The sequence below is a fragment of the Muntiacus reevesi genome, chromosome 15, assembly GCF_963930625.1.
Source record: "Muntiacus reevesi chromosome 15, mMunRee1.1, whole genome shotgun sequence".
Taxonomy (NCBI): domain Eukaryota; kingdom Metazoa; phylum Chordata; class Mammalia; order Artiodactyla; family Cervidae; genus Muntiacus; species Muntiacus reevesi.
The window spans coordinates 42,753,038-42,768,552 of NC_089263.1; the positions used below are offsets into that span (position 1 = coordinate 42,753,038).

At 36.7% G+C, this 15,515-nt stretch overlaps 1 protein-coding gene across 4 annotated transcripts in view; it reads left to right on the forward strand.

Annotated features, from left to right (window-relative positions):
* The first annotated feature begins 164 nt into the window (after positions 1 to 164).
* Positions 165 to 15,515, forward strand: part of LOC136147245 (signal recognition particle subunit SRP54) — a 68,127-nt gene continuing 52,776 nt past the window's right edge. Inside the window, exons 1-6 of one of the 4 annotated variants that reach the window (XM_065906557.1) lie at positions 167 to 375; positions 5,465 to 5,601; positions 7,698 to 7,790; positions 10,383 to 10,493; positions 12,672 to 12,763; positions 13,733 to 13,817. In XM_065906557.1, coding sequence (XP_065762629.1) covers positions 10,416 to 10,493; positions 12,672 to 12,763; positions 13,733 to 13,817 — 255 coding nt within the window. In that variant the 5' untranslated portion in view covers positions 167 to 375; positions 5,465 to 5,601; positions 7,698 to 7,790; positions 10,383 to 10,415. Of the gene's footprint in view, positions 376 to 5,464; positions 5,602 to 7,697; positions 7,791 to 10,382; positions 10,494 to 12,671; positions 12,764 to 13,732; positions 13,818 to 15,515 lie in introns of all 4 variants that reach the window. The other 3 variants (XM_065906556.1, XM_065906560.1, XM_065906555.1) reach the window with 3 other exon arrangements.

The following is a 15,515-nucleotide window of genomic DNA, read 5'->3' on the forward strand; positions in this document are numbered from 1 at the left end:
ATAGGAAAACGAATGTCAAACGCCAGTCAAGGCAAAGAAACATCTCAATACACTCTCGGTAAACACATTGAAGAGACGCGGCGAGTGCCCCGGAAGCGGAAGTGTATGCCCTTCTTGAAAGGCTGGACTACGCCGAGTGGTGACGTTTCCTCATTGGGCGGAAGGTTCGGTGGCAGTCGTCGGTCTTCCAGCTGGTGGGAGTTGGCGTTGCGGTGCTGGGCGCTGGGACCCTAGTTTATCCAGTTTGGGAATTCGGGCTGTGGGGTCGCACCTGTCTGTCTAATTCCCGCGTTCCCTGGTTTCCTCCCCCGGCGTGAGGCTTCGCGAAGGTCTCCCCGGCCCCTTTGGGCCACGGCGGTAGCGGTGCCTTTTGCGGTAAGTGTCTGCTTTTTCCCGCCCCAGACTACCGACTAGCAGCTGGGGGCAGCCAAAGCCCTACTCAGCGGGGTAGACACTCCGGAGGGACTCGGCTGCTTTGGCCACCAGCCGTCGTCATCGAGACAGAGGTGCGCTGGCCCGTTTTCATCTCTGTCCCTCACCAGAAGTTTTGTTAAAAGATGCGCTGTGACCCTTTATTAAAATTGTCTTCAGGTTTGCCAGAGCCAAATGAAATGTAAGCGATTGCAGGCCTGACTCTGTTTTGCTGTCCTGATCAAGAATTTAGATGTGGCTGCTACTCCGAAAATCTGTTGACTTGTACCAGATTTTATTTTTCCACGTTAACTTGTGTCTAATTAACACAGTGTCCCGTCTGTAGTAGGCTTTCAAAAATGATTAAGGGATATGAGTTCAGTGCCATTGACGACCTAAGATATACTGATGGCTCTCTCTATAGCATCTGGTGCTACTAGCTCTTTCTTGAAACACTTTCTCCCCTGTTGGTGTTATTGATGCCGTTCTCACATAGTTCTTTCATATGCTTCATTCAACAAAATATTTACTCTTTCTTAGCGATAAGAATGCAGTAATGACTTGAACCCTGGCATGGAGGAGCTAACAGTACAGTGATACAGAGACACATAAATACACATTATAATCAAGATGAGTAATGAGAAATTCTAAGGTGTAAAGAGCAATGAGAGCTATGGGAACAAAGATGATGTGCTCTGCTGCTTAAAAGATTTGTGACCTTGAGCAAGTTGATATTCCAGTCTAGCCTCAGTTTCCTCATCTACCTTAGTTTGTGAATGGAAGATTAGGTAACATGTTTGGTACGGTGCCTAGAATACAGCAGTGGTGGTGCCAAAGGGGAGGGGAACTATATCCTTCAAACTTCTTTCCCTTGATTTTTTGATCTGGTCAGTTAGTATTTTCTAACTGAATATAAAGTCCTGTGCAAAAGCATCTTCAAGCCCTCCTTCAAAGAGATTGATTATTCCTGTAACTCCACCTATCTGGAAATTCTGGACCTGCCACTGGAGTACAGTAAGATAACCATAAATGGTAGCTTTAATTTTTTTTTTTTCCAATTGATTTTCTTCTGTGTGCCTTTGGAAAGGGAATTGGTAAAAGCTTCTCTCCTTCTGATTATTCTCAAAGTCTCAATGGACTCCTTTTAGTTGGGGGTTCACTGTTGCCCTATCCCATAAGCTTTCCCTGAGAGTTCTCGTCTACGTCCATGGTATTATCGTTGTTTGCCAACCCATTTCCACATCTTTTTCTCTAGCCCCTGTTTCATGAAATAGTATTTTAGTTTCTGCAAATTCAATAGAGGTCTAAAACCAAGTTCACTCTCTCCACCTTCATTTCGTTCCCCTTTTTATTACATATATCCTACACACACACGTTTTCCTAGTTTATCTCTGAGTTTTGACCCTGGGTTTCTAGTTGAATTTTGTGGTATTTGTTCAATTTTTAAAAGAATAATAAAATGAACACTAATTGTCCAATCTAGTAGTAGAATATTGTAAATAACCTTTAAAGCCCCTTGAATCTTGCCTCTGTTAACTCTTTAACTTTCAAATCAGCTTCTCCTTTGCGTTCCATTCATTGGTTAATGGCATCGCTAACCACCTGGTTATTCAAACTAGAGCCCCCAGAGTCATCTTTGCCTCTGTTTCTCCTTCATTCTCCGTAACCGTTTGATCATTAGGTCCTATAGATTCTGCTTTATGACTAACCCTTAACTTGAGCCCTGTCCGTCTGTTTTGTGTGCTTCCTTAATTCAAGCTCACATCTCTTGAATAGACTTTTGGAGTATGTTTCCTGTATGTAGTCTCCTTACTCTCCAGTTTTTCTCCCTTCAATGCCTTTGTTACATTGTCTCTAATTTTTAAATTATAGAACAGATTTTTCATTCTCTTGTTTCCCTTGATGAGTGTTGCTTCATGCAGTGATTATTAACCCTCGCTGCACATCAGTATAGCCAGCGAAGTGTTTCAAAACATAGGTGCCTTGTTTGGCTCTCCTAATCAAGAATTTAAATGAGGCCACTTCCCCCATAATCTTCTGATGTTATCATCCCTGGAGATTCTGATTGAATACTTCATTTTTAGCTGACAGGTGTTAGCTGAATGCCATTGAAATTGCCCATTACTTGAGCATATGCCTCATCCCTCCTCATCCATATTTTCAGGCTGTGTTCTTTTTAGCTTCAAGGCAAGCCATTTCCGAGGAGTTCTTTTGACTTTAATTTTCCTCTTGGTACCAGTTTACATAACGATTCTTTTTATGATTGACTTGATAGCCAGAAAGTATCTTAAAGAATCAATTCCCAGTGTTTTTGAATTATTAGCCATTGTTGCTAATTGAATTTTTGGTATACCTTTTCTGCTATTAAGCCATGAAGTGTTGCAGTGGTTTTATCTTTAATGTTAAAATGAATTTTAAAGTTGTTTTAAAATTTGAAAACAGAATCATTGTATTGAAGAGAATATTTCCTGATATTGATTGGTGCAAAATAAGACAGAGAAGTCAGTGGTGGCGTGATACCTAATTTATTTTCTGAAGTTACAGAGAAGTCGTGTCTGTGTTAACTTGATGTAATTTATTGATTTGAAGTTAGAACTTTGCTCATGCTGGAACAATTCCTGGCGCACATAGTAGGTGTTTAATGAGTGACTGACTAACTGAATACAAGGAGCAGTTCTGTCTCAACCTGTAGAATAACATCATTCTAATTCTCACAAAGAACACTTTGAAAAATAACTTTGCCCTTAACAAAAAATAATACTCATAGTCGTTACCAACAATTTGAAAATTACAAGAATGTATTAGAAAATTTAAATTACTATTCAGCATCTGGTGATGACAAATGTTATTATTTTCTAGCAGCTTTACTACAGTAAAGTTAACATACCATACAGCTCACCTGAAGGGGACAGTTCAGTGGTCTTTAGTGTATTTGCACAGTTGTGCGACCATCCAGGGCTTCCCAGGTGGCACTGGTGGTCAAGAAGCTACTTGCCAATGCAGGAGACTTAAGATGCGGTTTGATCGCTGGGTCGGGGAGAAACCCTGGAGGAGGGCATGGCAACCCACTCCAGTATTCTTGCCTGGAGAATCCCATGGACAGAGGAGCCTGGCGGGCTGCTGGGCCTGGGGTCACAAAGAGTCAGACGCAACTGAGTGCGCACAACCATCACCACCATCAGTTTTAGAACATTTTCATCACTCTGTAAAGAAACCCCATGCCCACTGATACTTCTTATTTCCCCCTAATTCCAAAATCCTGCACAACTATTAATCCACTTTATTTCTTTATAGATTTTTCTCTTCTGGATATTTTATATAAGTAGAATCATATATTCTTTTGTCACTGGTTTCTTTCATTTGGCACACGCTTTCAAGGTTCATCCATGTTGTGGTGTGTATCAGTACTTCATCTCTTTTGATTATCAAATAATATTCCATTTGGTGGATATGCCACATTGTATTTATCCACTCATCAGTTGAGGGATATTTGGCTTTTTTTTCCCTTCACTTTTTGGCTAGTGTAAATTATGCTTCTAGGGACCATTTAAGTATAATTCTTTGTGTGGATGTGTATCTTCCTTTTTCTCGGATGTACCCAGGAGTGGAATTGCTGGGTCATACAGTAACTTTCTGCATTTAAAATTTTGAGGAATTGCCAAACTGTTTTCTAAATAACTGTACCATTTTACGTTCCCTCTAGCAGTGTATGAGAGTTCCAATTTCTGTGCGTTCTCACCAAAACTTGTTATTACAGTTATCTCAATGTGAGTCAAGTGGTATTTTATTGTGCCTTTGATTTACATTTCCCTCCTGAGTAATACATTTTTTGGATATTTGTTTAAACAAAATACTTAATGTGCAGTTTTGTAATCTGGTTTTTACCTTTAAGCATATTTTTAGCATTAGCAAACATATTTACAAAAGATTTTCCCTCATTTCTGCTTTCCTCTTCACTCCTTCCCAAACCATAATTCTTGTGAAAACTTGCCTAAATTATAATGCGTTAAAAAGTCTATAGGAGTATATGCCAAATTATTGTTGGTGGTTATCAAAGGACAAAAAGAGGATTATAAGAACTGTATTTCTACCTTTAATGTTTCTATAATGTTTGAATTTAATGAAAGTGTATCTTCTTGTAATCACAAAACTTAAAAATGAATTATTTCTTTAGAGGACTGAGTACATTCAGAATGAAAAATATTCCTAAATTTGAAAGGCATTAACTTGTATTAGTTATTCAGATATGATCATTTTACCAAGTAAAATTCCAATAGGTCGCTTCGTTAAATAGTTTACTTTTCTGTGGTTATAGACTATAAATACATATGCTATGTAGAATTTAAAAAATATATATGTGTTTAAAAAAAATATATATATATGTATTTAATATTAAAATCAGGAAAGCATACACTGGTTTGAGCTATTGACTATTTTACAGGAAAGTATATAATGTAGAAATCATTTTTCTAAAGATATTTACTAATAATAGTATATTTATATGTTTAGTTCTTTAGTGTAAATATTGATCCAATAAATTAGTCATTTACTAGGGCATAGAAGAACTTTTTTATTTTTGCCTGTAGAATTTAATGGACAGAGGAGCCTCATAGGTAGAAGAATTTTTTAATAGGTGTTTTCATTATAATAAGATTTGGGATATCTAATCATTAGAGTCTGTTTACATAGTCCCAGATTGGGCAGGGTTCTGGCAGGACTATTTTTAATTGTTTATGCAGAGAAAAATGGCTGCTTGAGCATTCCACCTTCTGTTGAATAATAACCAAGTACATAAAATTGGCACTAAATGTTAAAAGATTCTGGGGGAGTGATTCCTGGGTAGTGGGATAGACACTTTAGTAGTGTTCAGAAAATTTCCAGTTTATTCACACCTCAGCATTGTAGGGAAAGGCAACTGACATCATCAAGAAAGGAAGGAGAATAGTAGTATACTGTGCACTTGCAGGCAGTTTTATACGTACTGTTTCATTTAATCCTCACAACAGACTTTCAGGGTAACTACCTTGATAATGGTATTATCTCCATTTTGCAGGTGAGGAATGTGAGGCTCAGAGAGATTAAGTAACTTGCCCAAAGTAACCCAGCCAGTATGTAACAGAGCTGGGATTTGAATCCAGGTCTGTCAGACTCCAAAGCCCATGCTCTTTCCAGTACTTCACACTGTAGCAGGTAAGTATGATACTTGGCCCTGTGCCTGCCTTACCTAGGGCACCCCAAACTTGAGCCTGTTTCCATTGCTTCACTGTCCGACTCTTAGATTCATGTTAGAAGAAAGTGTGATGGGCCAAGATCAGTCCTTGTGCATCCTGATTGCAGTGGACTTATCAGTTCTTTCTGGATATTGCAATTATTACTCTTCATGAAGAGGAATGTGCATCTTTGCTTTCAAAATAGGATTTCCTCTTTTGTATTATGGCAGCAAAATTTGTTACAGGAGTTTGCCAGCAAGGATCTTCAACTCAGTTGTCTAAAGCATCATTCATATTCTCAGACCTAAGGCTGTATACCCAAGGGACTATAGGACGTCATTATGCTTTTTATTGGTTAGGAAATGGCTGTTCCATTCTTTCACCTGCTTATATGGTAAAATTGTTGTGAGGGTGTAATGAAATAATAGATGTTAAACCGTATGAACTACTATACTGTAATCCCTTACCTTGCTAACAGCCCCATCTAAGTAGAGATTCTTCTTTTGTGAAACTCTAGTACATGTATACACATTTATAATCCTCTAAATCTTTTTAGTTAACCCAGAGAATTTTTAGTGAGTATTTGAATTGTAAATTATTCCAATTTGAGATACAGGGTTAGCCAGTAATAGTAAAAGATACATGTATTCTAGTGTGCATATTAGAACAAAGTGAAGTTAGTTTTTAAGAGTCTTGTTGGAACTTCTGAAAAGTTAAAATAAGGCAAATGAAAACTAATTGTATAATATCAATTATCTAGATTATTGATTTTCTTGATTGTCATGTTATCTTCATCGGTTAATTTATGTGGTCTTTGAAAGATATTTTTAAGGCCATTTGTGACTTTGGCTCCCTAGTTTTGTTTTTTAACTAAGATCTTAAATACATCATTCATCCATAAAGTTCATTTTTAGTAAAGACTTATTACTTAAGACTGAGGGTAAAAAAAGCAGTGGTAAATAAAGCAGTGAGCTCACAGGAGAGAGCAGAAGAGGCAAACATCTCTGCCCTCATGCAGCTTACATTTTGGTTGAGGGAGATAGACTGCAATAATGTGTAGTTGATCCTTGATGACCAGGGTATGAGTTGTGTGCGTCGACTTTTGTGTGGATTTTTTTTGATAAATATAATATTGTTTGGTCAAAAAGTTTGTTTGGGTTTTTCTGCTATGCCTTACGGAAAACAAACAAACTTTTTGGGCAACCCAGTACCTGTATTTTCATTTTATAGACCTTTAAATTAACTAAGTGTGTGGAAAAGTTTGTTCAATTAGAGACCACAGTATGTGGAATGGTAAGAACTAGGATCTGAGACATTTACTTCCAAGCTGTTTCAACTTCCTGCCTCTCTTTGGGTAAGTCATTTGTCAGTTTCTTTGTTTTTGAGGCAGAGATGGCAGTGCCTGGATTTTCTACTAGGATGGGGAACAGGCCAGTGCCACTAACCTCCCTTTGCTAAAGGGTTAGCTGTCAGTAAATCATGTTGGTAACAAAACAATGAGAGAAAATAAAGAGAAGGGAGTTTGCAATTTTAAACAAGTGGTAGGGGAAAGCCTCATTGAGAAATTGCATCTGGACAACAACAATATGAGGGAGATGAGGGAGGGAGCTGTATTGTTAACCAGAGAATGAACATGCCAGCTAGTGCTAAGGCCCTGAGGTGGAAACACAGCATCAACAGCAGGGAACAAAACTCTGTGTGTGTGTGTGTGTGTAAGTGTGTGTGGGGGTGGTGTGTGTGTGCGTGTAAGTGCGTGGGGGGGTGGTGTGTGTGTGCGTGTAAGTGCGTGGGGGGGTGGTGTGTGTGTGCGTGTAAGTGCGTGGGGGGGTGGTGTGTGTGTGCGTGTAAGTGCGTGGGGGGGTGGTGTGTGTGTGCGTGTAAGTGCGTAAGTGCCTTACAGTTCATTCTGAGAACTTTACCTCTGCGTGAAATAAGTCATTGGGTGTGTGTGTGTGTGTGTGTGTGCGCGCGTGCGCACGCGCGTAAGTGCCTTACAGGTCTTTCTGAGAACTTTACCTCTGCGTGAAATAAGTCATTGAGGTTTTTTTTTTTTTTTCTTTCTTTTTTTGGCACTAGCACCGTCATTGAGGGTTTGAACAGAATTTTAATACCAGAGTTTTCAGAAACACATCTTTGGAAATTGTGGAGGAAACACATTATAAATAAAAGGTATTATAAGAGATTTTTCCCCTACTGAAGTGTAGGTTTTTGTAGTCAGGCAAATATGTTTAAAAATATGCTACCAATAAGTAATTTACATAAGGAAAATTATGTTGGGAAACTTCACAGAAATTTTTTTTTTCAATTTAAAAGAGCCAGTCAACATGGGAAGATAAGAGTTAACTAGAATAGCTTTTTAAAATGGAGGATGAAAAAATAAGTAAAATGAAGGAAGATTTGTTTATGATATGATCTCTAAAAAAGCTAATTGTGGTGTCATAATTAGTATTATATTACCCCTAGTAGTGCTGTGGTGAAGGATATAAGCTGAAACCCCTGAATCCTATCTCTTACCTGAAGAATACTAGCTTAAACAATACTAATTTAGTATAATGATTTGGGATAAGAAGTTAAAAGTTCTGGATCTTTTCTACAAAGTGGCTGCTTTTCCTGCTTAAGTAACCATGTAATTGTTTAAAAAAAGTATGTATTTTTGGTATAACATGGTATTTTTTCAGTTCCATCAGGTATTGGTAATAAGTTTTTAGTTTCTAAATTGTCAGATTTTACCTGAACAGAAGTGTGATGTTTAATGTAGAGCTCAGCTTGGAATTTCTTTTTGCCAGTGACAGGTCCTTAAGTGCCTTTTCCCTGCCTGCTTCCTTTGACTCCCCTCATCTTTCCACTTTCTCTATGTTGAATGAGTCAGCTGTTTAGTCTATGGATAGGATCTAGTCTAGATAATCTTTGGTTTACTACATTAGACCAGTTAGCTTGGAATAGTTACCAAAACAGCTGTTTTGAACAATGAACTTTTCTGCCAGTATTGCTTATGTTGAACAATTGATGCCTGCTTTTCAGAGCCCTTTACACCCTGTATTTCCTTCTAACTATATAGGGACTTCCCTGGTGGCTCAGATGGTAAAGCGTCTGCCTACAATGTGGTAGACCAGGGTTCAAACCCTGGGTTGGGAAGATCTCCTGGAGAAGGAAATGGCAACCCACTCCAGTATTCTTGCCTGGAAAATCCCACGGATGGAAGAGCCTGGTGGATGGACTACAGTCCATGGGGTCGCAAAGAGTCGGACACGACTGAGCGACTTCACTTTCACTTTATATAGCCCTCTGTCCTGACTGGAATGTTTTTTACTGTCTTCCAAATAGTACTCAATAATCTTTTGAGTACAGTGCATACATAAGGTATGAATATGTCCCAGGCTTTTCCACGTCTCCATTTCTGCTTGTACCATCTCACCTTCTTCAAACTCCCCTTTGTCCTCTTCTCCACCTATCCAACTTCTTCCCTGTATCAGGATCAAATTCATGACAACCTTCTCAGTAAAGCCTGTTCTGTCTACTTGAGCTTTTATATATATATATATATATATATATATATATATATATATATAATTTTTATAATTATTGGCAGTTGGCCATAAGCTTTTTTTTTCTTTTTTTTTTGACCATAAGCTTTTATTGCTAGCTTTGAACTACTACTTAACTGGTATTAGTCAAGGTTCTCCACAGAACAGAACTGACAGGATGTGTGTATACATACGTATGCATGTGCATGCGCATACACATACACGGAACTTTTTATGTATTATATGGAATTGGCTCATGCGATCGTGGAGGCTGATGAATCCTGACATCCCCAGGGTGAGTTGGCGAGCTGGAGACCCAGGACAGCTAAGCAGATGGCATATTTCCAGTCTGCAGTCTGGCAGGCTTGAGACCCAGAAAAAGCTGATGTTTCAATTTGATTCTGAAGGCAGAAAGAAGCCTAGGCAGTCAGGCAGAGGAATTTTTAGATTTACTTTATTTTGCTGCTCATTCATGTGCCTTGTCTTGCTAGCTAGTAAACAACTTGAGGGCAGGAACTGCAAGTCATATTTACTTGCTTACCATCCATGACTTTGTGCATCCTGACTTACATGTAATAGGTACATCTCTGTATTTTATGAAATCATAACATTTTAAGGGCTAGAAGAGGCCTTGAAGGTTATCTTGTTTTAGAGTTGGAGAATCAAGAACAACTTATTAATATATACCTCTTTCCTTAGTTGTTAGGAAAATGAACGAGACAATGTAATATCTATGAAAAGTTAAGTGATTTACTAATTTTAAAGATTTATTTTTGCTTAGAGCATGAATCAGAATGTATCCTTTAATTAGAAGATATTTCCTGGGTGGAGATTTCACCTTTTTCTTTTTCTTTCTCACCTTTCTTTTTTCATTTAAGAATGTGCATAGCACATTAGTCAGTTGTTCATATTGACAAGTATGTCCAAAATGAGAACAGATTTAATTTGAAATGTCATCATTTCTTCGAAGCTTATTGTCAGATATATCAAATTTATGGATTCATATAGAATATTCTATTTAGGTATTCAAATATAAGGCATTGTAACCAAGTGGTACCTTTAGTTTTGGGACCTGACAGTATTGAAGATGCAGGTTGAGGCTGTAGAATTTGAAGTTAACTGTATTTTAAACACTCAAGTACTTTAATTTGAACTTACTCTTCTTTAGAAGTTTTCATTTATGGGAACTGATATTGATTGTTTTCAGATGTTTTTATTTAGTTCTTTTCCTTCCTAGATTTTCTTGTAAGCACATCTTAAAGCTTTCAAGATGGTACTAGCAGACCTTGGAAGAAAAATAACATCAGCATTGCGCTCATTGAGCAATGCCACCATTATCAATGAAGAGGTATGTAAAAATACATGTGATTGCACATCATCACTAGCATTGCAGATGGATGATTAATAATCTCTATATAGTTACTTCTAGATAAAATCCATGAATGGGTATAGTAGTGTGTTTTATGAGAAATTGACTGTGTTAATTTCAACATTCTATAATAAATTACCAAAAAATACCCCACCTTAACTTGTATGTAATAATGACATACGTTTTATATTTCAGAAATGGCTTAGGTCTGGAAATATGCTTTTGCTTTCTCTTGATATAGGCCTATAACTTTAGTATCCTCCTCCTTTCTTCTTGATTAGACATGTATATATCTGATCTTTCCTCCTTGACTTTTATTTGACATTCTTATATAAGGCTAATATTTCCATTTTGGCTGCTTTGATTCATTTTCTCTGAAATCCTCTTTTAGTTTTTTGGAGGTTTTATAAGCTGACTCCTTAATATGATATCTGAAATACTTTTCCTCCTGGTTTTAAGTACAAGGTATTTCTTGCTCCCATTCCCTGCCCCCCCACATTGTATATTAATAGTTTGTCAACTGAAAGAAGATGATTATAGTCCACAAGTATATTTTATATTTTGTGGTACCAGTGGTAAAGTACTGATTTTGGTTTTAGAAGACCTTGTTTAGTGTCCTGCTAAACAAGTCATAGAAATTTGAGCAAGTCAAATTCAGAATTTCTTAATGTTTAAAATGAGAAAACAGCATATATCTTTTAGGATGGTTTTAAAGATCAAATGAAATAATAGATAAAATGTATTTTCTAACTTGGAGTTTTAAAGAAAATTCTAATATAATATTTGATATCAATACTTTAATAAGCTAGTGGAATTAAATAATTTGGGGACCATCTTTGAGCTCAGCTAGTTCAGCCTCTCTCTTAACAGCAATAGGAAGTCAGTTTCACATATTTATTTATTGGAAGAACCAGGATTAAAATCTTGCTTCTAATTCCACATACACAGCTTTTTATAATAATTAATATTAAGTAATCATAATTTAAACCACTGTTTAGTCTTTGGAATTCAGAATAAGTAAAATGACAGCTTTTCAAATAGTTTTCCCTGTTGTATAACCCTTATGCTATTTGTGTTTATAGTAGAAAAAGAAAAGAAACCAAGGAGATTAGGTTGGTGGGAAGTAAAATAACAGCTGTTGCTTAAATTGGCAGCTTCTCTATTCTTGATACTGTGTTACTAGGGAATTAACAAGGAGAAATCCCTCTAATGAAAGATCAGTTCCATTTTTATCAAATCCCTTTAGTGAGGGATAGAGAAATCTGATAAGCTGCTATATGACATATGACAGAAGTTGAAGATGAGAATTCATTCAAGAAGTGTTTGAGGGCCTACATTTTTGCAAACATTTTTGTTGCCACCAGGAATATAGCATTGAACAAAATAGACTAAAATCTCTACCCTCTTGGAGTGTATTGCATTCTAATGTGGAAACAGCTATTTCTATGAGCGGCTAAGGCTCATCTTTTTTAAAGACTTTTTTATAGTTTGTGATCTTTTAACCACAATGCCTGGCAGCTCAACAAATATGTGATGATAGTGAGTTATTAACAGAGGATGATTTTCTTTTCAACTTTGTTCCTCTGTTCTGAGTGGAGATAGTAAAGGCTAGTAGGTCAGACTGGGTCATTTTCTTTTGTCACATTTTCCTCTGTGGTAGTCCAGTTGAGATGTTGTTGCTCCATATCAGCAACAGGGATTCAGTGGCATAGAAAGCTTCAATGGCAACACGCATTGTATAGTAACTTTCTTTGACTTGTATATTGTCTTTACTATTATTACTTTAATAGAGGGATAAAATTGTGGTGGTTAATACCTGGTTGAATAAAAAGAAATGGAATGTCTTTTTTTTTTTCTAAGTGGTGCTTTGCAAGTTGTGAGGTCTTAGTTCCCCTATCTTGGATCCAGCCCATGCTTCCTGCAGTGGAAATGCAGAGTCCCAATCACTGGACCACCAGGGAATTCCCTGAAATGTCTTATTTTGACAAAATGACTAGATATTTAATAAAATCCCTCTCAAAGGCTAACTGAAAACCTTTTCCCTCTCTAATTGTATACTATGGTTTTTAATTAGTCATGGTTGTATGGTTGATGACTGGTCAGTCATTGTTTTTATATGGTTGAAATGAATTGTTTAAAAGTTTTATTTATTTGCAGGTGTTAAATGCTATGCTAAAAGAAGTATGCACAGCATTATTGGAAGCAGATGTTAATATTAAACTAGTGAAGCAACTAAGAGAAAATGTAAAGTAAGTTAATTAAATTAAAGGTAAAAAACAGGCAAAACTAAATTTAGTTTACTGGGATGAGGAGCTAACTAGAAAAGTCTGCTGCGTTATGAAACGTTTCTGCTATATAGCACTGTGAAAGAATGGAACTCATATGTTGGAAGACTTCTTTTATAGTGCGTCTCCATAATAATGGTTCAGAGAATAAACTACATGTGGCTTTCATTTAATTATGGAGTTCTTTCCATTCTACTACTCCTTTATCTGAATGGATTCAATCATATACTGTATAGTATTTTAACAGAAAAGCCTGTTAGCAATTCAGAGTCCTTAAAGAAAAGTGGTGCTGTTTTAATCCTCTTCAGACTAAAGATGGCATTAATCAGCCTCCTTCACTATTGGAGAGTGGTATTCTTTTTTATCCCCTTTGGTTTCTCTGTCCATATTCGATAAAGGAGTAGTGTGTGTGGCCTTAGTTATTGTGTTAATCAGGAGAGGCGCTGACTGGGGCGGAGCACATAGAATAATGGAGGGCACTTCAGTTAGCTGTTTCAGTCCTAGCCCTCCTCACGCTCAGGCCCCCCCCCCCCCCCTTTTTGTATTGTCAGACTGGGTATTAAATACAGGACATTTAAACATTTAGAACTGCAAGAAGTAATCTTATTTTCTGCTTGATGTAAACATGTATAAATTCTGTATGCTGCAAGAAAAATAAAATTAATACTTCACAGTAATGTGAGGACAAATTAATATTTGGACTTTCCAAAAATTAAGCCTTGAAAAACTAACCAAAGTCATATATCTAATATTGCATGGTAAATTCTTTGTGGTATGAACTTATGACTCTGTAGTAATTGTATGCATGTTAATTAGAAAAATATTAATATAAATGATTGGATAGTCTTACGTTCTTTGGGGCAAAAGGTAATTTTTTTAAGTGTCTTAACTGACTTTTCCCCCTTTTTATCCTCAAAAACCATCATTATGAAGGTCTGCTATTGATCTTGAAGAGATGGCATCTGGTCTTAACAAAAGAAAAATGATTCAGCATGCTGTATTTAAAGAACTTGTGAAGGTAAAAGTATATCTAGCTTGTGCTATGATTTTCTATACACTCACTGCATTAGCATGGCAAACAGGAATGTATTTCAAAATACTTTTTATTGTTTTTATGGAATATTATCTGTATTAAAAATATTAATAGAATATTTTCTGAATACAAAACTGTAGACTTTTTTTTATTGTAGACTAAAATTCTGAGTACAAATGTGAAGGTTGGTATTTTACTCCTACAAAAAAATGCTAAAGCAAGTTATAGAAAGTACAACTTCACTATATATTAATTGATGGAAGAGCCTGTTTGAGTTTATTCTCTTTTAATATCAAGTTTTGCCTATTTTTGTGCAGAAAGTCACTCTTGGAAAGAGTTCTTTTCTACACTTTTACTGTGTCTAAAAGATTGAATATCCTGCACTTGCCTAGATTTTAAGCAATTTTGAATCAGTGAAATTTTATTTTACAAGTTATACTCTATTTCCCTGTCCCACCTTAGAACTGATATTGCTGTTGCTGTTGTGAAAATTATGATGAGAGTCTTAGAGCATTAGAAAATATGTTTGAATCTAATGGTAGGGGCAGAAAAGAAAGGAACTAAAAAAAGTTTTTTTTAAGGAGCAGCAGGTACCTGCTAGTGGTCTCCAGATATTTTTCCCCTATATTGTGTGAATAGTTTCATTTACTCCTTTAGTTCCAAAAAAACTGATTGGCACTTGGAGAAAATCTAGTATCTCAGATGGTTGTGACATTTCACTTTAGTCCTGTAGACTAATCAATTGGAAAAGAAATTCAGAACCTAACAGAGATCAGGAAGTTTAGCCAGTCTGTCTTCTCAGTTTGCGGTTGAGAAAAGTGAGACAGTTAGTGTCTCACTAACTAAGTGTAGACACAGGTCTGATCTCCAAACTTCTTGTGTGAACTCCTCCTCACAGTATTTCCAGTTTTCTCTTCATCTTACACCTGAAGTCAGCACAGAGTGAGTGAACATTTTTATTTTTAGGGGTTGTCATCTTTAGGCAATTCTGGAACATCAAGTGCTTTGTTAAGATGCCTTTACTGAGTGCCTACATTATTCCAGGCTGTATGCCATATACTGCTGATAACAGAGATGAAAAGTACTGGGCCTTATACTCAGAAGCTCATGGTCTTGGGGCAGTGGTGTACAAAGCAAGGTCAAAACTGTTTTCATAATAACACTAAGACATCATTTGCCTTTTTTGGCCCTCTTTACTGTGTTGATATTTGCTCTGCAAATATCAGTGCAAAAGCAGTGGCAGGTAAAACCATTGGGTAAAACTCCCTAGCTTGAACAAGGCAGTGATAAACTAAACTATACTAGTAGTCATTGTACCCTTTACTCCCAGACACTTGCAGTGAAAAAAAATAAGTTTTTTTTTTCAAACGTGTCCTTGATGGAAATTATTAGTGGTATTAAATCTTGACCCTTAAATATTTATGTGTTTATAGGATTTTGTGTGATGAACTGGAAAGTACGCAGAAAGCTGTATTGCTGTGTACCAAAATTTGATGGTTGTCTTGAGGAAAGCAACAGACAGTTAATCTGTGCTTATTTGGCCTTGAACCTTTGGCAGACATTTTCTCTGAAGTAAATAAAGTTGGCCTGTCACTTTAAGCAAACAACTAACAGTATTGTAGCCAATGATAAAATTCTAGCTTTCAAGTGAAAACCAGAAGCTTGAATCCCCCCAATGAGTTT